The sequence below is a fragment of the Caloenas nicobarica genome, chromosome 4 (genome assembly GCF_036013445.1).
Source record: "Caloenas nicobarica isolate bCalNic1 chromosome 4, bCalNic1.hap1, whole genome shotgun sequence".
NCBI classification, from domain to species: Eukaryota; Metazoa; Chordata; class Aves; order Columbiformes; family Columbidae; genus Caloenas; species Caloenas nicobarica.
The window spans coordinates 75,362,549-75,390,481 of NC_088248.1; the positions used below are offsets into that span (position 1 = coordinate 75,362,549).

The window sequence follows — 27,933 nt, forward strand, 5'->3', positions numbered from 1 at the left end:
TGATGACTTCAATAATAATTTCCACTCTTGCAGTTTGTCTGCTGCAAGAAGAAAGTCAATCTTCATAGGAGACTAAAGACCGTAAAGACCAATACAACTGCTGCAATTTTATTAGGGTCACAGACTTATTCTTTAACAAAAATCTCTCACTTATTTCTACATAATAGTCAAAACAAACATAAAACATAAATAAAGATAAGCACTCACATGATGCCCTTTGAGAAAGAAAAAGAAATAGCTTTGAGCTGCATCAGTCTATTCTGTATATTATACTACTGGTATGTATCTATCAAGAAAGTCGACAAGCAGTAACGGGAATATGTAGCACTTCAACCATTCTGGCCAAAGAATTTGGAATATTTCTGTAACAGGGTATATTAATTAAAAAAAAAAAAGTGTGGCCTGCCATGTTAGCAGGTACGCATACTTCAAAAAACAGGTCTGGCCTTTTCAGTTTCACGTAATGAACCAAATTAACAATGTCCAAGGAATGATGATGATAAATTACATTTGATATAGTGCTGAGGCTCCTAAATTTTACCTTGATTGAGAACAGAAGACCAAATTCTCGCTCTCCGTATGGAACTGCAGCTTTCTACCTGGTTTTACTGCACGTGATAAACCTGACACACAGGTCACAGAGACCACAAGTCTCTAGCAATGACATACCAACAAACATATGAAAATACGAAATATAATAATGTTCTTAACTACTCCTTACTTCTCCAAGCAAGCTAGCAATGAAGTATTAATAAAAACTTTTGTCTCTAGACGTGTCTGCCACATCAGGAAGAGGACAGATATAGTCCACAGCCTGGACTTTCTTGTTCCATGACCAAACACACAATTAAATTATCTTCCCTGAATTCTTGGTACTTGCAATAATGCAATTAAAAATATGCTCTGGATGAGAAGGCATGTTTGTAAAGTGGCATTCATTTCTGGTTGGAAATAAATGGTGTAACCAGGATACATCTTGAAGAAACAAGCTAGAACCTTGCTGAATTCAGAAACTCCCAAATAAAGATATCTATTTGACAGTGATTTTATTCTTCACATCAGTATCTCATAAAGAAAAACTTATTTTACAGGGCATGGACCACACCATAAAATGAACTAACTGATCATAATCAGTACTACACCAAGATTACACCTGCATGTTTTCAGTTACTTCAGTTGTGTCAGACAGGAACCTCTCAAATAAAGCCCATTCCTTTTTCTATAAAGTATAAAAGCACTACCATAAGCTTTTTCAATCCATCACATTCCAATAGTCAATGATATCATATTGCACACACATGGAAACATTGAGTTCCTCAGTATAAAAAGAAATATAAAGTATAAATATTACAGGTTCATGGAAGCATTCAAAAGATCTGATGTTGTGGGAACACACAAAGGCAGCGGATTTAAATATGTACTGAGTAGAAGACGGGAAAGAAAAAATATCTGTATGTTGTGCCTCATGCATGCATTTCTCACAATTTTTTGAGCCAATTGCTTTTTCAGAAAAGTAAAAAACTACCTGGCAACTAAAGTATTTCAAGCAGAGTAGTAAAAGCTTAATTGTTCTGCACTAAAGAATGCAGATATGTGTAACTCGCTGGGAAAAATTGAATAGGTTAATACGTATCCCCTGGAAACAACTCAATATTCAGCAGCCGTTCAGTATACTGAACATTATGCTTTTGCATGAATACCTTCTAATAAAAGAATTTACTATTAGCATAAGCTGATACAATACATTTTCATTACTATAGAGCAAAATGAAATGAATCCTGAAAATTAATTCCTGTTGCAAATCTCATTTCTCCAAAATCCTTCTTTGAAAACCTGCAGTTTAACCATTTGTACAAGCAGATAAGGTTTTAAAACAAGAAACTGCACGTCTCATAATATGATGCTCACAAGCACAGGGCTAGCTTGTAATTCCACAATTCGAAAGGTCAGTATATCGCTGTACATCCTAAAGATCATGAACTAACTCTGAAAGACTGACTGACTCCCAACCCGATTGTTGCTTTGAGAAAGGAATTACACCAGACCTGGACTTGGTGCAACAAGTGCTCCCTAGTAAAGTTGGACAAAATATACGACCAGGTCTGTCAGGAAGACGGAGGGAAGGATTCATCTGTTTGCCATCCCTCCATCCCAAATCCATGCTGACAGGCAAGATAAAGTTGGCGGGGGGGGGAAAGACAAACAAATAGAAAAAGGAAACTCGGGCTGAATACACCATATGTTGTCAAGAGTTTCCAAGGTGGGGCAAAAGGTGGACAAAATCTTCAAATGTTGGAACATGAGATGTATAGATGCATGCGGGATAAGAGAAGTGGTCAAAGAAGTCAGGTTATGTGAAAGTCATGCAAGATGCCAGGTCAACAACCAAGTGTCCTTGGCTGCTGCCTCCACTAGAAGAGGGAAGATTCAGGCTAGACATGAGGAAGAAATTTTTTGAGTATGGTAAAATACCAGCCAAAGTTGCCCAGAGAGATGGTGGATGCCCCATCCCTGGAGACATCCCAGGCCAGGCTGGACGGGGCTCTGAGCAACCTGAGCTGGTGCAGATGTCCCTGCTCATGCCACGGGCGGCACTGGATGAGCTTGGAAAGTCCCTTCTAACTCAAACTTCTCTACGATTCTATGAATGGGCACGTAGGAGGCACTGACTTGGCTCAGGTACAGCCCAGAGCTCTGCCACAGCTCTTCTGCTCCAGGATCCACCACACCAGGCACAGCCCAGAGCACAGGACATGGCACAGGACACTGCTGAGCTACCCATAGCAAATATCAGTGCTGCTGTGGGTGGTTTGGAAAAGGAGAGCAGACTGAGTGCAATCTGAAGAGTCACATCTGCAGTAACATTTAGCATATGAGGAATTATTTTTGGTTTATATTCTTCACAGAATCACAGAATGTTAGGGACTGGAAGGGACCTCAAAAGATCATCTAGTCCAATTCCCCCGCCAGAGCAGGAACACCCAGATGAGGTTACACAGGAAGACATACAGACGGGTTTTGAATGTCTCCAGAGAAGGAGAATCCAGAACCTCCCTGGGCAGCCTGTTCCAGTGTTCTGTCACCCTCACTGAGAAGAAGTTTCTTCTCACATTTAAGTGGAACCTCTTGTGTTCCAGCTTGAACCCATTACCCCTTGTCTTACTTTTGGTTGTCACCGAGAAGAGCCTGGCTCCATCCTCGTGACACCCACCCTTTATATATTTATAAACATTGATGAGGTCACCCCTCAGTCTCCTCTTCTCCAAGCTAAAGAGCCCCAGCTCCCTCAGCCTTTCCTCATAAGGGAGATGCTCCACTCCACTTCCACACAAAGAGTTTATCAAGCTAAACTTAAGCTATATTTCTTGGTTTAAAAGCCTATATATAATCAATTAAATCTATTTTCATCTTTAAAATTAACTTCTAAAGCAAAAAGTATAAAATAAGATGTCACAGCTAATCTGTTATGATTACACTTTTTTTGCTAGATATCTTTTTGTAGAATTATAGAAGAGTTTGGGTTGAAGGGAGCTTCCAAGCTGAGCCAGTGCCCCCCCTGCCATGAGCAGGGACATCTGCACCAGCTCAGGTTGCTCAGAGCCCCGTCCAGCCTGGCCTGGGATGTCTCCAGGGATGGTTCAGCCACCACCTCTCTGGCCAACCTGGGACAGTGTTTCACCACCATCAGTGTCATAAATTTCTTCCTCACATCCAGCCTGAATCTCCCCTCTTTTAGTTTAAAGCCATACTCTGTATCCTACCACTTTTTATCTATGATCTTGCTATTGGCCACAAGTGAAAATTTGAGCAACTAGTCCCTTGCTCCACACTGACCCAACAAACTAAATGAGGATGAAAACTATAGTACTGACTTAATTTAGGATTTAAAAAAAGACTTATTCTGAACAACAGATATGTACGAAAAGGAAAATTTCTCCTCAGCAGATCAGTACTCCTTGTGTATTCTTCAAAGGTCACCTCTACTACGTTGAACACATCTGTGTTGAATATGCTAAGCATGAGTTACATATGCTTAATAACCCCATTACACAGTAGCAAAAGGTTTGACAAGTCTCATCAGTGAGCACTGAATGACTACAGTAGTACATAGAAATATACTGTATAAGAGAGAATGTTCAGTAAATCAAGGGGAAAATATTAATCATCTTATTGAAAGAGACAAGTAGAAGAGGACATTTCTTCACAATCTGAGCATTTGCTGCTCAGACACATAATATTCAAGAACACCGACCACTTCTGAGGATGTGGGAAGAGATACTAAAAATTAATTTACCAAACAGGAAACTAAATATGGTAATTTAGACCATGTGCTTAAGGCAGAACTGCAATAAATTTCTAAATTTCTTTGGCTGAAAAATCAATGCTTTCTTTAAAATACACCAGAAGCTCGACTCTCTCTAGTTCCATACTATTACATTTTATAAAACACTCAAGGATTGCTAAAACATTTATTTGGATCTATTAAAAGGTGCGTAAGCAATGGAATCAATATTTCAAAGAAAATAACATAGGAAAAAAAAGAAAATAAAAAATATTCACATATCCATGGCCTGAATTCTTTGAACTGCAAATAAATCAGTCAGTCTTCAGGAATATGTATTGGAGGGAAATGGAACCAAAATTGCCATTGCTTTTCAGAACGGGGATCTATTGTAATTAGGTTAATTTACACCTCAAAGCAAAACCTTGTAATTAGTGTATTATTTTGTAACCAGGATTATTTAGTAGCATTTTAAACTTTTTTGGATTGAAGACATAGAGCAAATTAAGTTACTGAAAAATACAAATGCGAATAAGATTTTTACATCACTCTGAAGAATGAAGCTAAAATGGATTATAAGCTTTAATATCTAAATTGCTCCTGAAGTCATTAGAAACATACATATTTAATCACAGAGGTTGTGTATCTATTTTCTCTTTTTTCCTGCCAAATCTGATGTATGACAGAAAGCAAGCAATCCTACTCCTGCTCCCTCCCTGATTCATAAAGTGAGAAGCCCCATTATTGCAGTTTTTTGTTTTTCCCCTAATTCTTTTCCCAGTTTTATAATTCCTGGTAGAGCTAAAGCAGGTCCTTCAAAAATATACCCCGCTCCTAATCAAAGATTCTGGTAGCACTGAGTTGCCCACCATTCTAGATGAACTATTCCAGCTCATATGTTATTGACGGTTTATTTACTTACTTATCTTTTCAGTTTCCAGTCAGAGGATTTTGTCGGATTAAAAAAATCCTTCGCTTCAAGAAAACTTTTTTGCTGATACATAGATGTATACCGGTTAAGAACATACTACCTCTTAAATTACAACTCCCGTAGCACTTACTCCAAAATTCCTACTGAATATCAGTTAACCCTGGAATGTTTTAGTTCCAGCTTGTGAATCTTATATTTGAATTTAGTTTAGAATTAATTCTAGAATATTATTTACACTGAAGTGCTAGCAGAAATAGCCTTAAAATCTATACCACCAGTTAATTTAAGACAATTTCCTTTTATTGATAAGCCTGCATATAAATGAAATACATCCAGAGTCTTTAGTCTGCCATTAAAAGACAAAACTCAAATCATTTGTATAATTCTTCTCTGATCTGCTTCCAATTTATCAACATCTTTTTTAAGAATGGGGAATCCTTCCAATAGTAATCTTTTTAATGCTATGTTATAACAATAATACTGCCTTACTAAATTTACTTTATACCCACAGTTGATCCACTTAAGGATCATATTATCTTTTGCTACTATGAGCTCCCATTCAGCTGGATTTTGAAGTTGCTATTTTGAAGTTGCTGCTTAAAAAACCACAACAATGCATTGGATTCACATTTATTGATATAAATTTTATTTTTCCAAGTTAAGCCCCTGTTAAAGCACTGAATTACACTGGAAAAATATCCTAGACTTAAAATTATTCTGGTTACATAAATTATTATATTAGCAGTTATATCTGCTGCAAAAATTTTGAAGTTTTTTATTTTAACCAATGGAAAAAAAAAAAAAAGAGTGTAAAATGCTTTTAGTAAGTAGAAGTTCACAACACAAACAAGAATTTGCTTATCCGCCAAAATGAATATCCATTACTTCTTTTTGTAACAAGGCCACCATCTATTAACTGTGCAATCAGCTTTTAAAACATAAGCTGATAAACCTATCCTGCTTTAATTAGCATTTTTAACGTAAAAGAAAGAGACTGTAATTTACTAATGCATTTGTTGACTGTGAGAATTTTTGTGAGTGACATGTAGTTCACAAGATAACAATAATAAAAACCCACACACACTTAAAAAAAAAAGGGCCAGAAAAAACAACTTCTTATCAAGCAAATTGAAAAGAACCAACTAAAAATGCAACCAAAGCCAATTTTCCCTCAAAACCTTTAGATGTTCCTCTTCTACAGCGATGACCCTAATTAAATCAACAAGATTTTCAAGAACATGCTGAGTTGTATGTTTGAGGACAGAAAAAGGCTCAGGTCTGCTTCGCTGCATCTTGTTATGTATCTTCAAGGACACAAGTAGATGGAAGATATTACAATAATTATTCATATTAGTTTGATCTTCTTGTTTGGAGTTTGGAAATCCCAGGCAGGAACATCAGCCTGGAGAAGACACACTGAGACACACCTTTTTTATGCCAATAAATATCTCCAGGGTGGGTGCCAAGAGGATGGACCAGACTCTGTTCAGTGGTGCCCAATGACAGGATGGGGGGCAGTGGGCACAGACTGAAGCACAGGAGGGTCCATCTGAATATGAGGAGAAACTTCTTTACCTTGAGGGTACCAGAGCCTGGACCAGGCTGCCCAGAGAGGTTGTGGAGTCTCCTTCTCTGGAGACATTCAAACCTGCCTGGACACGACCCTGTGTGATCTGCTCTGGTGACCCTGCGTTAGCAGGTGGGTTGGACTGGATGATCTCCGGAGGTCCCTTCCAACCCCAACCATTTTGTGATCTGTGAGACTGCGATAATTTTCTGAAAAGACTTCCATGAAACAGTTGCAAGAAAACGATATGTGAGAAAATAATATGGTTAGGAAAATGGTCAGACAAGTTTCAGAACTCCAGGCTGTACTATTTCAGTAGACAGGATGAAGACAGTTTCTTCTCTTGGTTTGGCTTTGATGAGAAGATGCTGGAAGCCTGAATGTAGAGTCCAACTTCAAAAACATGGCTGGACCTACTCTAGGTGAACCTGCTTTAGCAGGTGGGTTGGACTGGATGATCTCCAGAGGTCCATTCCAACCCCATCCATTCTGTGATTCTGTGATTTCAATTCATGAGATCAGCTCTGTAGACGGGAAAGAGCATCTATCTTCTGCTCGTGTAATAGCCAAGGCCATGACACAACGTACACAACTGCAGCAAGTTGGATCGTTTATTTATTCACCATGTTTGCAAAGACTTCCACCAAATTTCTTCTCAGGATTTACTCATCGCACTTGGATATACTCATACCAAACAAAGTAAACCTGCTTCGTAAGGTCAGACTACCTGTCCGACTGAAGAGTCAAAGCAGTAAATGCTTTATTTAGGTTAAACTGTAATGAAAATGTTTTGTCCATACCACATAAAGTCAAAACCACATTCTGGTAACCCTGAATGACCAATAATTTGCTACTGATGAACAAGATGAAAGAGTTTCTCAAGGGATGGAAAATTTAATACAAAGAATTACACACCAGAGTAGGTTCATTCTGACCATAAGCTTTTTGGTCCCCATTTACAGCACACCTATGATACTCTCAGCATAACTTGCATTTCCAGCTATGATACACCAATATCAAATTTTCTCGCCATCTCTCCATATGGCCTTGTGTGGCAGAAGAGGAAAAAAATGTAGCCATCGTATTGCATTGCTCTGAGTTTAAGCACCATTACTGAATAAAAACAGAACATGGGAATAATGGATGAGATCTAAAGCCCTCTGAGTCTTTGCCCTGCCCCCAGCAAATGCTAACATGCATGTGCATAAACTCTGAAGTACAAACATACATAAACACTTTTAAACGGTGAATAAAATCACTGGGAGGCATAGACTGACAAGGTCCAGACCTTATAGGGCACCACATACTATAAATAATCTGCAGCTTTCAAGCAAGGGAGAATAAAAATAGAAAAGATAAAATTTAGCTAAAGGTTCTCTTAGCCAGCAGAAAAAGTCTCTGTACTAAGAAGATCCCAGCTAGTGCTGGCAGATAGGTGCAGATGTTAGTGAATCTGATGGCAAAAAGAAACTATGATGGAAAGAATGCAGCAGATGTTTCTTGCAGAATCTAATGCATGAAAAAAATGCCCTGAAGGAAACACATACGTGCTAGTTTGTCATACAGAAATTATTTTAAGTGATACATAGCATAACATTGGAGAAAGGAGGTAGTCACAGTGCCAAGCCTGACGACGTTCAAGAAGAGACTGGACAAGCGCCTCAGACACAAGGTGTGAACTGTGGCTTTGTCCTGTGCAGGGACAGGAGCTGGACTCAGTGATGCTTGTGGGTCCCTTCCAACTCAGGACATTCTATGACTCTATTACTCTATTCCTATCCAAAAGAATGACTTCATAAATATTGTTTAAAGTTCACTTTCAGTTAGAAAAGAAAAATTCCATATTCATCTTCTAATAGGATTTGGCTTCAACTCTCTGATGCAAATGGCCATCAGCTAATTAGCCATGCACCGTGTGACCTTCTGCACTCCCAGAAACATCACAGATCTATGAGTGTTCTGAGAGAAGTAGAGCTCAAACAGATATTAACTTCACAATCAAGAAAATAGTCCTGTTCAAGAAAAAAAAAAACAAACAACCTTATCATACAGCTGAATTGAACTCAAATGATCAAAAAATAAGCCTTTATAATTCAGTTTCCCTTAGGTCCAACTTGAAGATGACTTCAGCTGAATCCAGTTATCAAACAGAGAAATTGCTCAAAAATTCTGCACAATTACTAAAAGAAGTGGAACGAGTTTCAGGCATCCAGTTCTCCATTACCAGGTACTCAGCTTTTCTCAAAATTTTTGGAAACATGCATACACATCCACAAACCCCAAAAGGAAAGTGGTCTGTGTACATACATAGTGTGGTCCAGATGTAGCTCCCTGACAATAGAAATCAACAATATTTTTCCTACAGATTTTAGTTAGCACACCAGATTTAGGGTTCAAATGCAATAAAAACAAGGTTCACTAAATATAAATTATATCCAACTAACTGCAATAGTTGGGAATATATTTATTTTTCTCATGGCAATATAGAAATAGGTCCATTTTCCAAATACACTGCACAAGGGATTAGATTAGGCACAAGACCATGAACTATAACATTAATCATAATTATTACAATTTTCTAAATAACTTGCACTAATTAAAACTATTTGGAATTCTATCTAATGACTTTTATTTTATAGATATAGGGACATCATTTTACTGAGTGATACTATATATAAAAAATCCAAAATCCTTAATCAATTATTTTTCTCTGCCTTATGACATGCTATTGTTCCATTCTAACTTACTGTAATGAGCATCTTCAATTTATTGGGAAAAAACAAAAAAACAAACAAACAATATGCACTGCAATTCAGAATTCTCCCTTCACTGCAAATCTAGAAGGACAAAAATGTATCAAACTCAAGGAAAACAAAATCAGTCATGAAAAATCTGCAGCAGGAACACTCACCATTATTTGTGTTATTGCTAAAATTCTGTAATAATATATAATAATTCCAAAATTTAAAGATTCTAAAAGGTACAACTGCTGCATGGCTCTGATAATAAAAGCACATTTGTAAAACAGTCACGCTACTATTCAAATATTTAGAAAAAAGCTAACAAAAAGAACCACAGGTTGACACTAGAAAATTGAAATCTCATCAAAAGAGCAAATCTTATCTTCAAAAATTATACACAGCTCCTTGATCCTTTCTTCCATGCATTCACACATGAGTATTTTTGGTTTTTCCAAAAAAAAATTGCATTCATGTTGCTGGGTTTTGTTGGTTTTGTTTGTTTCTCTCCCCTTAACATATACTTGCATTAAAAGTTCTAATTTCTATTAAATTCCTATGCAAAACCACCAGAAACCAAAAAATATTCCTTGAGTCTCCACAAGTGCTGTTTTCTAGCTACACACGAAATATCAGGTAACAGCACTTAAGCCCTTCTTAAAAATGTAATTATTTTTTTCTTATGAAAACCATCCATAGTCTGACAAATAAACCTGTCATTCATTTTGGTTACGATGCATGAAGGTGAGAATAAGGGAACCCTTGAGGATATCTATTAGTTACACCTTTCCTTATAAAAATGTCATAGAATTAAAAATTATAAGACTTATAGTAAAAAAGGTTAGCTGTTATAAACACTCAGGAAGCAAAACTAGCAATAAATACAATTACTTTGTACTTTTAGGTAATTGCGACATTGAAGCCAAAGAAACATATTTCAATTATTAAATTCAATATTGCTGAGAATGGAAATACTGTTCAATTTTTCAATCACACATTTCTTACAAAATCTCAATAATGGTAGTGCCTCCAGCTCAGACAAACTTCCCATCTTATAATTTCTAAGACAATTCATAGGTTATCCATATTTACTCATCTGGAACACTAATGAGCTTGTCTAAAATTCAGTTTTAATGCACCGATCTCCCAACTCACTGAAGTGTGCTTTTTCAAATCCATGCCACATTTCTGTATTACTCCCCAAAATTTCAGAAGAAACCCATGGATGTGCCACCATTTGAAAATTTGTCACTCATGTCTGTATATACACTTAATTCAGACCCTAATTCACACACATATATAAAAGGCTTGATCAGCTCTTATGGAGCCCAAAGACTTGTGTACAACCATTTCTGATTTTTCAGGCATTCTCCACAATCATGCACAGCTTGGAGAACAAGAGGATACTCTAAATATTCACGTGCGAATGCCGAAATAAAACATGGGTTTGTCTTGGTGGTGCTAGAAAACACAGAATCAGACGAATTTTGGCTGTATGGGACCTCAGGACATCATCTACTCTAAACTCCTGGTCAAAATAGGCCTGCATTCAAAGGCACATCAGCTTTTTTGGTTGGTTGGTTGGGTTTGTTTTGTGGCCATTAAAACTCCCTCTTCTGTCCAGTGACCTATTTTTAATGACTTACAGAAGAACTTCAAGAGCTCCTGATTTCTGCATTAAGTAGCTCTTATGAATCTACAGTGGACTTCAGAGCTGAAACTGAACAGGGATTAAATATTTCTGCATTTATTTATTTGCCACGATAAACTTTCAAATCACGTGTTCTAGTTAGGAAGAGAAGTGCTTTGAAATTTTTGAAGGAGATTTAAATCTTCACATGTGGAATGTGTGCATGGTATCATGTGGGGGTTGTCGCTGCACAGGCAGATTGCAATCTAAGCCCAAACAAAGGTAAATGAGATACTATCCTTGACTTGACCACACTGCATACACGATTTTAAGCAGAAAAGAAAAAGAAGTCTCTAAACTGAGAAAAAAATAGAAAGAGCAGCTGAATAACTTAAGCTAAAAATGCAACAGGTAAACACAATTGAAGGCAGCACATTTCTCATCACGTGAGGCTTTCGTGATTATGTTTGCACAGCTGACAAAAACATGCTTTAGTCAAACATACTTTATTGGATTCAAAGTAGAGGAAAAGAAGTAAAACTACTTATTTCTCCAATACAAGAAATTAAATTACATGTTCAAAAAGTAGTGGGTTTTGTTTGTAGGTTTTTTTTGTTTTGTGCTTTGTTTTTTACATATATATATATATATATATATATATATATATGTCCAGCCCATCTAGAAATCTATAAAACAAAGAAATCGGAATGGAAATATTCATAAACATTGAATAAAGCAATAGCCCAACTTTTTCTGCCCCCTCTGGGTAGCACTCTTTTCCTTCAGCCTTCTTGACAGACTGCTAAAACAGAATTACATTGCTCCTCGTCAAAATACAAAGGGCACCTTAGTTTCCACCACTGAAATAATCCATGTCCTGTAGTTCAATTTGTAATTTCTTTATTTATATTTCTTGAGATGTGCTATCAAACGCAAATCTAGCTAAACCAAAAGTTATCTCAAACCGCTTGAGAATTGACAGTGGTATTTCCACTTCTTGGCTACTATATTCTCTTTCCTGGGCAAGGTGTTGGAAAAATAAAACACAGCAAAACAAGAAATTTGCTCACAGAAAACTCAGTAATTTGCTCTTTTCACAACAAATCATGGTTCACAGCAGCTTTGCTTCCTATGCCAACTCCAGGATTAGAATAACAGAGGGCTCGTAACAATTTCCAGTTGGTACCACAATGAGTTTGGGATTTTAGTCCATCTTCCATATCATCAACAAAATTATCAAGGTTTATAATGAAAGTTAATTACCATGTTAGCAGCAGCTACGTGAAATGAAACTTATATCACTTTGTCTTCGAGTGTGTAAAGTTGCGTATGTTGTTAGAGAATTTCACATGCAGAACAATTTCTAGAAGGATAATGTATTTTTTTAAAAAAACAAATTAAAATAATAGATGTAATTTCATTGGAAAGTGACTCACTGTAAGGAGCATAGGAACCATACAGAGACAACATCTTTGGGGAATTAAAGAAGGGGCGATTTATATTTTATCTCTGTTTTATTCTGAAAACAAAACCACCAAGTCTGGTCTCACACTCAAAAGAAATCCTACATTTCTATCCAGCAGAGCAGTCTCAAGATCCACAACGCGTACAAGAAAATTGTTAGTAACAGGTGGATGGACAGATGGCGTTAGCTGGCATTCATTTTTAATATAACGAGCATTCCTAGAAGAAAAATTACTTGTGCGTGTATTTTAAATAATCTCAAACCTTACTAAGATAAAACTATGTAACCAGCTTCCCATTTTTAATGGCAACTCAGGAACAGAAAGGCACGAGGCCACAAATTTGGCAAACAGCGCTGATGGTGACAGAAGTTTGACATCTACCGCTGAATTTCTCTGGACCACAAAGCTCCTGCCCCGTCCATGCACTCACGGCACATGTGAATTTGTACCGACACGGGAAACATGATATGCACAGATATTGAAAGATTTTCTCTGAGAATAAAGAAACTGGTCTACCTGGTTAAAAGCTGGATACTGCTAATATCACATTATAGACATTACCTAGAACCACTTTAATTTGGCCCTTTTTAAACCACTGGACAAATGTTTTAGCTTCTATTAGCAAATTTTACCTAGTTGAAAGACAACTGGTTGAGCATACACTTCTAATCCACAGCAGCATTAAATGAAACAGGTTTTAATAGTTTATTTAATTTGGTTGGTTTTGTTTGTTTTGAATATATAACAACAAACCAAGAGTATGAACTCAGATCCCTGTCTTAAATTGACTGCTTCATAAATTTCTAAGCTGTTTTTAAAAGACAAACATAAGTAAATAGTTGTTGCTACAGTATTCGTGCTCCTACTTTGAGACTATAAATTATTCAGAACAAGAACTTCTAAACTTGTTTGAACAGAGCTTTCCACTAGAGATCACAAACAAAAACTGTTCAAGTTTTTATTATCAAAGGTTATTAAGTTAATTAATGTAAAATGAGTAAATATAGCTTCAGACTGAAAGAAGAAAAACAAATCAAAGATACTTGCCTGGGTAACAAGTGGCTCCAACAGCCTCTCTACTGTGAGAGTCCTGATTTCCAAACTTTTGGGGTCCCATTTCAAAATGATAGGTGACGTTGCAGAAGTCATACTCCCTAGAACAGACAAAATTACACAACATCCATTAAAATTATTAGTGTAATATCCAAATACTCCTCGTAATTTGTTTAGAGAATAGCATATATGCCATTCCCGTTCACATATACAGTGTTCTCCATAATCTTGCTAGAGTTCCTCTACTCCTGAGAGCTCCCAGGTGCACCGCAGTCATGTCCACTGAGAGCTTAAACATTTATATTCAGAATTTTTTTCTCTCATATACCATTTAAGAACAGATACCCTATCATGCTGCACACATGCTGTATTGGGTGTACATAGTAAGGTTTTGGGAGGGGGGTTGCAAGGTAGTCTCTGTGAGAAGAGGCCAGGGACTGCCCCATGTTGGGCACAGCATGGACCCATCACAGGAGACACCTGATGTTGGTGACACTTCTGAAAAAACACATTTAAGAAAGCAAAAAACGTTGCCTAGAAGTGTGAGGCAAAGAAAGTGGGAGCGGCAATCCTGCAAACCCCAAGTTGAGAGAAAGGGGGAAGAGGTGCTCCAGGTGCCAGAGCAGAGATGGAAAAGACCACGGTGAAGCACCTACAGTCCACGAAGGACCACATCAGAGCAGATATTACTGCAGAGGATGGAGGACCCATCATGGCAGCAGAAGGACATCTCGAAGGAACTGCATCCCATGGAGAGTTTATCCTGAAGGACTGAAGCCCATGGAGAAGAGGAGACTAAGAGGAGACCTCATCATGGTTACAGCTTCCTCACAAGGGGAGGAGGAAGGGTAGGTGCCAAACTCTTCTCTTTATTGACCAATGACAGAACCTGAGGGAATGGCAGGAAGACGTGCCAGGGGAGGTTCAGGTTGGACATTAGGAGAAGGTTCTTCACTCAGAGGCTGCTGGAGCACTGAACAGGCTCCCCAGGGAGGTGTCACAGCCCCAACCTGACAGTGTTCAAGAAGATACTGGACAACTGTCTCAGACACATGGTGTGAACTGTGAGATTGTCATATGCAGGGACAGGAGTTGGATTTGATGATCCTTGTGGGTTCCTTCCAGCTCAGGACATTCTAGGTATTTCCCTGCAGTCCATGAAAGACCACAGCAGAGCAGATATTACTGGAGATGATGAAGGACCCAACATGGCAGCAGAAAGAGATGTCCTGAAGGAACTGCATCCCATGGAGAGCTTATCCTGAAGGACTGAAGCCCATGGAGAGGACCCACACTAGAGCGGGGGAAAAGTATGAGAAAGGAGCAGCAGAGATGAAGTGTTACGAACTGACTGCAACCCCATTTTATTTTCCCCAAATCAAGTCTGTTTTGCCCATGACAGTAACTGGTAGGTGATCTCCTTATCTCCACCCATGAGGGTCTCCTCCTGTTGAGGAGGGGAAGTGAGAAAGCAACTTGGTGGGCACCTGGCAGCCAGTCAAGCTCAACCTGCTGACACATGGAATACAGCAAATTCGATGAGTCTGTTCAGCTTTTTCAGTAGAAGTTCCCCACAGTATTCAGGATTTCTTAATTTTGCACGAAAAATGGCAGTACTCATTTAAAAACAAAAAGGATTCTCCAGACCATCTGAGGCTTAAAATCTTAAACAAGGCCTAAAGCAAAGGCAACAGCAAGTTGCTGGCATTTGATTCACCATTTCATGAAATTTTCAAGACAGTTGACTTCATTTTTGAAATTCCAGATGCAGTTGTCAGGTTGTGAGACACATACAATGCACCTCATAGAGCTGGAAAGTGATATAAGTATTTGGTGACACACATAAACTAGCTCGTCCATAAAAAAAAAAGACAGAAAGATTTGATGAAAAAGCTCATTTTAAATAATTCTGGCTTAAATATTTTGCTTTATTTTAAAATGAAAAAGTCCGATATACCTAGAACACCATGGGAACTCTAGAAAGGAAAGAAAACCAATAATATATCATACACTGTGTGAAATCCAAATCAAGTCCTCTGTATGTAAGATCCTAAATGTTTAAAGTTATTTTTTCTAGAAAACTACATTTAACTGACAAGTTAATCTCAGTAATAAAAATAAATAAAATAAAAAATTAAAATGAATAAAATAAAAACTAAAAACTAAAATAAAATACCACAATGCAATTCAGTGAAAACCATCAAAAGAAGTTCAGCTATTGTTCCTTGAATAACAATCCTCTTCATAAAGCTTAATTCAATCAGGTACATATTCAGTACTTAGTAACGTTATCTAGTGTACACAAAATAAGTTCTCCTGCTTTATTAAGGAGAATGTCTTGACTAATTACTATCACTCAAAATTAACAGTCTAGTAAATCTAAACAACATTCATGCACAGTCTGCAAAAGATTTAGTCACTTAAAATACTTGCTCAAAAAGAGAGGCGTATCAGAACTCCCTAATCAATGTATTTATAAAATCACATATAAGAACAGCCCTCTAACTCCTCTCATTTGCAAACATTTGGTAGCAGAATTATCTGACAATATCTAGTGTGTAATAAAATTGCTATTATTCAGTTTCCACTCCTCTGAAAAAACTCATGAGGTTTCATGTTTTACAATGCTGAAAACATCCCCACATGTGATTAAAGAAAACGACAAAAAAGTTTATAGTTCCTTTAAATATGGTTAATGTGGGAGTTATTCTCATTTTTCCAACTTCAATTGTCCTTCAGAACCTGTTTCTTTTTTATATCAAGATTGCTACTGAGTTGGTCTCAGTATTAAAAAATAAGCTTTAAATAGACAATTATTCTAGTCAATAATTTATGAGTTATGATAATTCTAAATGTGTCAAATAGAGTTTCTTTCTTTTTAGTAAACATGCTTTTCTTCACTAACTATTAACATGGGTACTCAAACATACACCACTCATTATACAGAAATATATTCAAAGTTATAACACAGTCCAAACCCTACAAAAGCAAAGTAATTTCAGTGGATAGCAATTGTACAGGTGACACAAAAGATAACCTGGATGATTACTTGTTTCAGCCAGAATACTGCCCCGGTTTCAACCTCTACTACGAAATACAAAAAAATATCCTTCAAAATCCAACATGAAAGGGTGAGCAATGCTTTCAACTATAAAAAGGATGCAGATGAGAAAAAGCCTCATTAAAAACCTATAAAAAAGTTTTTCACTTGTGGTAAAATCTATGCCACAAAAGCAAATATGTAAAATTTAAAAGTCAAATTAGTAAATTTTCCTCAACATTCCTCCAGCTGGTGTCATAGTTGCAATTTTAAATCACAAAAGATTAAATTATCTGCACGAGTGTATAAATATGAAAAAATTGAATATTTCTACCTTGCGATTTCTACAACAATCTTACTAGACTTAACAGGTAAATAGAGACTGTTCGGTTGGATAAAGGATGCCAACCGGATCTTATGATTATTCGACCAAATATTCCCCAAGCAATTAACTCCAAGAACTTCACTGAAAACATAAACTGCTTCATAGCTTACACAATACTTGTGGTTGTGCGGTACCTGTGACGAAGAGAAGCCATGTGAGCAGAGAATAATGGCATCCCATAACATTTTTCATTTAAACATAAAAGTGTATTATGATAGAAAGAAGAACAAAGTAGTAGCCATAAGTAAAAGAGATTTCTTTTCCTTCTAGACTAGACTGATCTCCACTATTTTCTTAAGTAGCTTAATTTTTTTGCTTTCCCCTGGAGTTCCCAACTTATTGTCATTTTTTAAATACCCTACAACATACTTGGACAATAATCCATTCTTGCTTCAAAATATGAAATTAGGTTTCTCATCCAAGGTCTGTAATTTATGAACATGTACTGACTGTTCTTTGGGGTGAATCTCATTGAATTAAAATTCACATGGTGTTTTTATGACTACAGAGTTAAGGAAACATTTTTAGCAGAAAGTTTTAGTGAAACTTATTCTCTGCTGTTCACATATATTACCAACAGTACATGTGCGACTATTAAGTTCAAATTTGAAATGTGTTGTTATCAAATAAGGAAAGTAAGTTAATAGCACTGTTAATAATACTTCTGAAGAAGTATACAGATGATCGCAGTCCTAAGACTGAAGCTAGCTCCACACTTTTTCAATAATATATTTAATTAATTCTATTGCGTATCTGTACTTTTTCATCTTAGAACATGCACCAAAATATGTCCATCTCTTGATTTGAGCTTTTAGCTTTTCCTAAGTAAAGTAAACCAGAAATGTCTCTATCGAGTCTAGTAACTATTGCTTAATGTGAACATTTGTTTAGGCAGTCTGTCTTCAAAGACTATCTGTAAAGAAAATAGATATTTACTTTAATTGACAATTCATTAGTGTGGATTCCTAAGTAAGAGCCAAAATCTAACTGTGCCATTGGAATTCGTCATTAACACGTCGGTTGCCAAAAATCTAACCCCACAACCATGCTTATCACCAAACTTTTCAAACAGCAGAATGTCACTATTTGGAACCTTCTACAAGCCCAAAATATTCTGTATGTGAAATTCCTTGTTTGTCTATTGCACTATCACATAGATTTTCTCCACAATTCTCCCACTTTCCTGGCCACTCACACAAACACACATCCTGATGGTCACAAAATGCTCACAAGTGACAGTGCATCTTCTTTCTATGCTGCAACTTAAAGGTAACAGTAAAAATATTTAAACTCCACATGAGCAAAAGCAATGTTTCCTGAAGGAAACTGATTTTTTAATTTTTTTTTTTAGAAATACAAGCATTGCCAGCCTAGAACAAGCCACAGTTTGTTAGTCCAGTTCACACCTACAATGCAGAACATTGCGAGCATGAAAGACAGATGCTAAACATTTCATACTGAATAAAGAAAAAAAAAAAAGCATACTACCTCATTTATAGCAAATCTGTAGGATTAATCTGGTGCCAATACTAGACTGGCAATATTGGCAGCACAGTTCTGTACTTCCAACAGTATATTTGCTACTGGAAGACAAAAAAATGAAAAGTTTTCTTAAGTGAGAAAGAAATATGTCCAACAAGGTAGAAAAAACCGTAAGATGAGGGGAGGCAAAATAATAATAATTTAGCCCTTTTTTCCAAATATTAAATTTATAATAATCCTAGTACTTCAAGAGATTCATATGCAGTCCGGATGTTCAAACTAATGGGGCACTTCCACATGCTTTGAACCAATCTAACCTTCCAGCGCTGAGGGGCCAGCTCAGCTCTCTCTGCATGTTTCTATCCTTTGCATTTTGTAACGGTGCTGTAAATTCCATCAAGAACATAACCTGGTTGAACACTAACTAATCCTACAGCAGAAAAATGAGTCTTCAGTTCCTTCAGAGCCACATCCATGACATCACCAGCAACGAGCAAAGCTCTGTATGTGGTAGTAGAGGTGAAGAAGAGGACAGGACCAGCTCTCCACGGTGGACACCATGGAGAAGAGAAGGCTCTGGGGAGACTTTATCGCAGCCTTTCCATACTTAAAAGGGGCCAGTAAGAAGGACAAGACAGACTTTTTAGAAGGGCGTGTTATGACAGAACAAGGGGGGATGGTCTTAAACTAAGGGAGGGGAGATTCAGGCTGGGCATGAAGAAGAAATTTTTGCCCCTGAGGGTGGTGAAACCCTGGCTCAAGTTGCCCAGAGAGGTGGTGGATGAACCGTCCCTGGAGACATCCCAGGCCAGGCTGGACGGGGCTCTGAGCGACCTGATCTGGGTGCAGATGTCCCTGCTCATGGCAGGGGGGGCACTGGGGGAGCTTGGACGGTCCTTTCCAACCCAAATTATTCTGTGATTCTGTGATTCAGCAGCAGCACAGACACAAACTGGTTTAAGATGACTGAGAAACTGAATGATAGACAGTCTGAGCTTTCTTGGTTTGCATCCTTAGACTGAGAAGCATGTCAAAACAAACAGCTCTCTACACAGAGACAGGCTTCTGTGAACAATATGGAATTCCTTCCAGCAGGATACACAATCTCTTGAGACACATACAGAAAAAATCTTCTTCACAGACGCATTTACATGGTTCGCTGGGAGCAAGAAATCTAAATACTTGAACGGTTATACCCTTGAGTAAGCCTACAGAGTATAACAGTGTGACATTAGAGATAAGCAAGCTGGCTCTAAATTACCTAGCATGAATACAAGGTAGGCTGGAGCACAGGACGAAACGGCTCAGACATTAGAAATATTAGCAGCACACAGAGTCCTAGAAATCTCACCTCTTGGCTGATCCGGCTGGCAGAGGACTGAAATGATGCCTGGTGGTATTTATATATACATATAGAGAGAGAGAGATACTAATATTTATATATATAGGTAAGATTCTGCTGTTACCTGACATTTACGTGCAATTTTGAGCAATGCAGATGTACATTGTGATCTGACCTGAGCAGTGTCTAGTGCTGGTGCAAGACCTCTGATATTCAAGGGAGCCTGGTTTCCAACACTCTTCTCAATCCATTTGCCCATTCTCTGTCTCTGCTGATACAAGTAGAGACAGAAGGACACAGAGAAAAACGAGTGTATAATGATTGCAAAGAAGGGAAATAAAGGGAAAATGCTAAGAGAATAGAGACTAACAATGAGGACTAAAAAACATCCCTTTCTACAGAGAAGGAAGGGAGAAAGGAGAAGGAGGAGAAAGGAGAAGGAGGAGAAAGGAGAAGGAGGAGAAAGGAGAAGGAGGAGAAAGGAGAAGGAGGAGAAAGGAGAAGGAGGAGAAAGGAGAAGGAGGAGAAAGGAGAAGGAGGAGAAAGGAGAAGGAGGAGAAAGGAGAAGGAGGAGAAAGGAGAAGGAGGAGAAAGGAGAAGGAGGAGAAAGGAGAAGGAGGAGAAAGGAGAAGAAAAGAGACAGAGCAGCATGATTTGGAGGAATATCTGTCTCTGCATGTTTGAGCAACAAGTTTTTCACCAACTTGTTTATTTTGTTTTGCTTCTCTCTTCTTTCCCAAAACTTTGGCAAAAAAAATCCAAAATAAACTTTAGGCCCTACTCTCAAGCTTCACCATCCAGAGACTTTTTTAATGTGAGCTTTTCTAAGGTCTCAGCTTCCTTTTGGATTCACAACCTTCTCCCCTTCTGCTAACCCTCCGCCTCCACATTGGGTTGAGACTCTGGTCCAGCCTCAACCAAACAAAGTTTTTAAATGGAAGCAGCCCATTATAGAAACTCAGACTTCTAGCCAATAAACCATTAAGTAAGGAGGAAAAAGGCTTTGACAAGGGGAGGATTTCCTTGGTAACAAAGCTAGTGTGATGGTGACCATGAAGTGCCCTGACACAGAAACAGGAAAGCTATAAAAAGGCAATGACTGAGTCATTCACGCTTTTCAGTCATATTAACAATCTCAGTCTTGGAGGCAACTGCCTACGCCAAGACCTGACTGAGCCTGGAAAGAACATCGCCTTCCGAAATCAAAGAGGCTGCGAAGAACTCACAGGGAAGGTGCAAATTGTGGCCTAAGGGTCAGCGGAACAGAAAGGTTCCACCTACACCCACCCGCACAACCTGCTTCCTTTTCTGTTTTCATTAAAAACAGTGAAAATACGCTTCAAAATTCTGTGCAAAGCCTAGTTGTGTGCAATGTCCAAGTTGTTTTTGATCTACTCTACGGCTTAGAAAGATAATTCTACTTTAAAGTCTCACACATCCACAGCTACAGATTAAATATCTGTTTGTGGTTGTGGTTCTACACACCTACATCCCATTTGGCCCCACACACCTATGAGCTGCATCCAGTCACCCAGAGGGACATTTCCCAAGATTTAAACAAATTATATGAATCGTGGAGTAGAATCATAGAATGTTCTGAATTGGGAGGAATCCACAAGGATCATCGAGTCCAACTCTTGTCCCTGCACAGGACAACCGTACCCCAGGACAACCTGTGGACTCTGGGGACAAGAAGCTGGACTATGAATTCAGCTCTCAGGTGGAGTTTACTACACAGAAGATCCTCACTCTAAGTGGATGTCAGATACAATACGCAGTTCTTAAAACACCTAAAAATCTAATAGTTGGTTCTCCATGATTAACCTGGTGATTTGGGGAAGCCTTTCAGTGGGTAGGATGAAAAATAGGGGGAGATTCATATTATTTTGCTCTAACAAACACTAGGATTAGAATTGTTTGATGTGAAAGGTAATTTATTCCAAGATGAGAAAGCAATGAAAATGCTTAACTGTTTTAAATAGCCGTACATAAAACGTCTATGTTCAAATAATTTTTATTGCATTATTCATAAGAGCATGTTTTTGTCCACTAAATAACTTTCACTGTCAAGGTTGGGGAGCTTTCTTTAAATGCTCAGTAAAACTGAAGATTTAAAGGAATCCGCACCAAAAGCGAACCCAAGCCCCAGCAAAAGATTGCCAAGTCACTCCTGTACAGCCGAAGGTTTTTTCCACAAATCACTCTGTATTCACACAACTCTTCAGTGCCTCCTAATAAAAGTCTTCTCACAGAGCTCTGGACGTGATCAAAGCCTCTGTGCTCACTGCTGCTGGGATGCTGGTTCACATAGGGTCACATTGCAAGTTCAGGAAAACCAAAGCATTTTAAATCAGGTCCTTGGTGCGGATCCTATGCTCTGCATTCTCTATCATATTCCCCCAAAAGTGAACGCAAGTTCCTACGTACAGCAAAGTAATATCTTTATAAGATATTTACATTACTGTAGATTTGATCAATTTACATAAATGATCCTCATTTTTAATAGTAAAACTGTTAACTTTTTTTCAAGTTCTGTTCCTTCAAAAGACAAATATTAATCTCATGTCTTGCAGAAAAAAACAAAAACAAACCCAACTTTATTCACTAAATCTGTTTACCCTCTTGTTATTTTTTTATTCATGGGGTTAAACTGGCATTGGTAATACTAGTTCACATTTTGCAGAGAAGTATTATGTTATGCATCTTTGGTTTGAATTAACATGTCTGGTCCCCTGACAACAGAGAATTTAACTCACATTCCAACAGTTCAAAAAGAGATCTTAAATTTGACACTAATCATGACTTTGCAAGCTTCTGCATGTAGGGGTCATCCTTTCACTGAGAGTATCCTATTTACAATTCCTCATACTTGTAAACTACAATTAATGTTACCTCTGTATTGCCTTGCAGCTTTTCTTCATTTGAGAGAGAACTCTTTATTCCACAAGATCAACAATTTACAACAATTTACTTCTTTTTTTTGTCCCTATGGAGAGTCAAATCTCTGGGTTTTTTGCACTTTTTTGCTTTGTTGGCTATTTAAGAAGACTGTTTCCCTACTAGTTTCAGTACAATCGCAATACTGTTCGTATCACCTCTACAAGTCTCTCCTTCATTAAGCTTTAAATTATTTAACTAGTAATTATTTCAATTAAGAGGTTTTTGCTGTTGTTCCTACAGATACGACACTGTTTTCCTTCATTGAACAGAATCTTTTAGTTATGTGAACTACAGCCATAATCAGCCCAAATCTTGTACAATTTCACTGGGACGTACTGCATGACAAATCTCCTCTTGCCCTTGTAAAGTCCATGGAGAAGGAGCTGTGCCATTTTCCAACTCCATAATTAATACATTAAACAGGATTATTTTCAAATAAAGCCCTGAGGGACCACAGTTGACATTTTCCTCGGCAATTGATATTAACGGTCATTAATAACTTTTCTGCACATTCCCACCAATTTCTCGATGCACACATTGTCTTGTTGCTGGTATCTGCATTTGTCAGTCTGTTCATCAACTGCCTCCGAGAAATTCCTAAGAACCTTAGAGAAATGTATCACCTCACCTTGTGTTCATTAAATCTGCTCCTTCTTTAAATGCATTAAAGAAAGTTGCTCTGTCCCTAGTATATCCATTCAGAATAGGACTCACGCTGTGACAGAAGCCACAAGTACCATTCCACAATTATTTACCACTGTTCCACTAGTGCAAAAAAAAGACAAAGTAAAAATCCGTAATGATGGAAATCAATTTTAAGAATAAGAAGTAAATTGCTTGATTCTGCTTGATTTCTTGTTACTGAACCTTTTCCTGATGTTATTCTTAAGCTGATTAATGTTTTAAATAAAGTACAATGCATAGATACCCATCCATGAGGATATCCAAAAACTTTTATCTTCCCCAACTGCGTGTTCGTGGGTTTTGCTGTAGTTTCATTAAACCAGAAATACTGAAACACAATGTGGCATAAGAATCATATCACCATTATATTCTCAAACAAGTTAAGTTAATTAAAGACAATAAAGGTCTGTGCTTCATATTCAGAGTAGTCCTTTATTCGAAAGGAAATAAGTAATGGAGACAGAGAACTAACTGATTTTTTTCTTATTTTTCCTTAAAATGTGGAGTACTGAAGACATTGCAGAAGGGCAGAAAAAAATCTCGTGCCTTTGTTTTAAATCAAAAGACTAAAAGACCTCAGAGTAAGGCTGTCAAATCCAACATCAACCTTCCACAAAACGGGAAAAGTAGGCTCTTGAATCTGTTAACAAAGTATTACACAAGGGTTACAAAATTACTTTTGGAATCACAGATTTCTAGATTTTCAATTAAGGTAGCTTTATATATCAATTAAAAAAATAAATTATTGTAACAGACTCCTCAGTCAAGGTCAAGCTATCCATACTAAAATCCAGTGAGTGAAAGCAGAAATTAAGCAAGTTCTTAACAGGAAAAAAAAAAGAAACAACACAACACTTTTTACAATATTTTTAACTAGGGAAAATATTTACGGGAAACAATTCACAAGGACTTGAGATGGATTTTCTAGCACTGCTTATCTTAAATTCTAAACTTCACTGCCTCAGAGGTAAGGATTACTTTAAACAGGACTGACTTCATTAAAAGGTAGAGTGGTTACACTAACTGTATCTCTTCTTTCCAGTATGCCATGAAAACACACTGGGTAAAGTTTTATAGAGAGAATCCTTGGGTTCAACCAAAATATAAAAGTATTACTGCATTGCACCTGAAGAATCTTGCTACTTAACCTCAATGGCACCACAAGAGCAAAAAAAAAAAAACACTTAACAAAACAAGACCAAAGGATGGGATGTGGCTTCATTTCAGAAATTCTGTGCAGCCTCGGGAACACTGTGAAGGTCATTTTATTGTACCCAACAAGTAACCAGGTTTCCAGAGAAGCCGATTCACACACTCTAATAATAACTAAATTCAGCTTTTATCTGACTGAATTCCAGAACCTTTGAACTCTAGCAGTGAGTATACTCTGTATACAATCTAGAACACTACTTTCCAGTAAGATAAGAAGCATGTAGATTTAAGAGTTCTCACTAATTACAAATGTCAGACAGGCCAGTGACATCTAGAGATTTATGCTCCATGGCAACATAACTCGTATGGCTGGAAACCACTGGCACTGACTGGTACAATCCACTATTTCTTTAAAACTAGACATAAAATACAGAAAATTAGTTGATGTGAAGAATGAACATGGGAGGGTTTGTTTGTTTTAAGCAATGTTTCTCCAGCTTTAGCTGAAGGGATAACTTACAGAGGAGAGAGTTGGAAAGATAACAACCTAGTGACAGCTAATATGTACATTACACATACAGAGCAGTAGCATAAAAAGTTACTCTCATTGTAGCTAATTTCCTAACCATACCACTATGTTAAAGTTTCTACCTTTATATAGCACTATGAAAAAAGCCTGTTTTCAAGACCGCAAGTTTATTTTATTTAGCTCACACCCACATCTTTAATAAGTTCAGTGTGTGTTGCCAGCCATCACAACGATGCATGAACATTCTTGGGTTTTACTAGGGTCCTGACAGTTGAACTGAAGAAAACAAAGAAGATAATTCAACAGCAGCAAATATCATTATTGTTTCGCTTCATCGCACAGGCACGGAAAGTATCCAATATCATCCTTCGTCCCTGATCGTGGTGTGTTCATTCTTTAAGCCCGAGTAGTTCTGAGGTTTGTATATTCAAATATCTCATCAACGGGTGATTCTCCTGTTCTCACTAATCCACGGCATCCTATTGCTTGTTCTGCTGCCATGTACAAAGCACTCTAAGCTTGTCCCTTGTGGCTATTGTGGTGTTGTTCACTTGCTTTTTATTACGTTTACATCCCACTCTTTAAATTCCCTATTTGTCTTCACATAATTCCACCGTGCCATACTTTTTTTTTTTTTTAAAATAATTCTTATCACTGCAGCTCCAGATTTCTAATGTCTGAGGGCAGAATAGATGTGGCTCCTTCTAGTCTACACAGTAATTCTATTAATACTCTAGTGTACAACATAATATACTCTAGTGTGCAACATAAATATCTAATATATTATCATGAGTCCATATTTGTTGCTTTTGTGTAGTATTCATAGTTAAACATTTATTTTCCCCATGTCTTCAATGAAAGAACTGTAGGAGGAAAGGACCAATCATCCTAAGGACAAATGAGAGTCTACTACTGCTATTATTTCCCTATTCATATATTTCATGACTTATTCATTCCTTCTTGTGCGAGATGTAATTGTGTTCTCCTCTTAGCATTAATTTGGAGTCCAAACCAACATTACCTGCGACACCTGCAAAACATAAATGGCCCTTCAATAATATTGCGCTTTTCAAAGGCCCTAAAATCATACTTTTAAAAACAAGAATTTCCTGAGATTTGTGTTATGAACCGATACCCGAAACACGGGAGGAAAAGAAAAAAAGGGAAAAAAAAAGTGACAAACCAAATTTGCAGTTTTCTAATTTTTATCAGTCAGCTATCATACATATGGACATGTTATCTATACTAGTTAGAACTTCTACAGTCACTGCTCTAGAACCCCTTAGAAATTTTTTTTTTTTTCATTCCTGCTGATATCTGTGATAAGACCAAAAGTGGACACAGGACAGTTCCAATAAAGTTAGTGGCTACTCTAGACTACATGTGCAATTCCTAACAGATTGAGACAATTTCTCAGATTCATCTCTGTGACAGCAATTGGGCCCTACATCAACCACTACTTCGAGATGGATCTACTTGTAGGGTTTTTTTCACCTAAGCAAACCAAATATACTACAAGGGCTTTGAATAAGTAAAACTATATTTCCCTAGGACACAGCTTGGCCATTACAAAAAGAAAACTCAGAAAGACAGAAACAAAATGAAAGGGATTTATAAACAATTGTATCTCCTTTGTACCATGTCCTTCCAGGGTAGATCTTTTACTTTGGTCTTGCTCTCAGGTCTAGCACTTTGTGGGGGCTTGTTGGGTAGCAACACATTTTACTATGTCTTTGATAGCCTGAAAAAGTCCATTTCCAACAGTGTTATAGCAAATCTTCTTGGGTGTCTATTCATTACTTCTTAAGAAGGCATCAGGTTTCTGGTAATGCTACAGGTTCCAGACTTGCTTCTGTGTCTCACGCTACCTCCCTGATCCACTATACCCTTCTATTTAGACAAAACATAAATAGCTCAAGCTTCATTATCTTCTTTTACTTTTACTTAGTTACTGACAATAGATTAACTGATCTCAGGACTAAATACAACATCTCCTGAAGTGCAGAATTCCAGCCCTCATAATCCCATTGTTTAGCTGTTTCTCCCTTCTCCGTTCCAACTAAACAAGAACCATAGAGCAGAACTGCTTTGAAGTTCTTAAAATGGCTATGAAAAAGATAGATGAAATTTAATTTTGATAAATGTAAAGTGATTTAAAAAAGCAGGAAAAAGGACCAGGATCCTGATTACATGCACAACGATAGACTCTGGAATTGGTTATTAATACCCAGGAATGCAATCTGCGAATTACAATAGCTTTATGTAAATGCCAGCTTAACACAGAGTAGCAACCAAAAATAAAGTGAGGAATTATTCTGAGAAGGAAATAGAACAAAAGAGAAAACACCATTATGCCATTATAAATCCATATCATGAATTCTATTTGGCCATCACTATTCTACAAAGAAAAATTGCAGAACTGAGAAATACATGGTGGCAACAAGGACAATCTAGGACTTCAAAAAAGAACTAAATAGATTAAGAATCATCATTATGCAGAAAAAGACACTGAGGAGAAATACAATATAGCCCAGAAAACCTGAAATATCATGGATAAAGCAAAAGAATCTTGTGGAAAAAGAAGTGTTAAAAAATCTACATGTTAAGTTATCAGCAAAGATTGTGGAATTCCTTGTCCTAGGGAGTGCTAGAAGTTTAGCTCAGCTCATAAATTAACTCAATACACTCATGAAGGGTGAAGGAAGGGGGGAA

At 37.4% G+C, this 27,933-nt stretch overlaps 1 protein-coding gene across 1 annotated transcript in view; it reads right to left on the reverse strand.

Annotated features, from left to right (window-relative positions):
* Nucleotides 1–27,933, reverse strand: part of CTNNA2 (catenin alpha 2) — a 498,767-nt gene that overhangs the window by 424,783 nt on the left and 46,051 nt on the right. Inside the window, exon 2 of the mRNA XM_065633244.1 lies at nucleotides 13,662–13,768. Coding sequence (XP_065489316.1) covers nucleotides 13,662–13,763 — 102 coding nt within the window. The 5' untranslated portion in view covers nucleotides 13,764–13,768. The remainder of the gene's footprint in view (nucleotides 1–13,661; nucleotides 13,769–27,933) is intronic.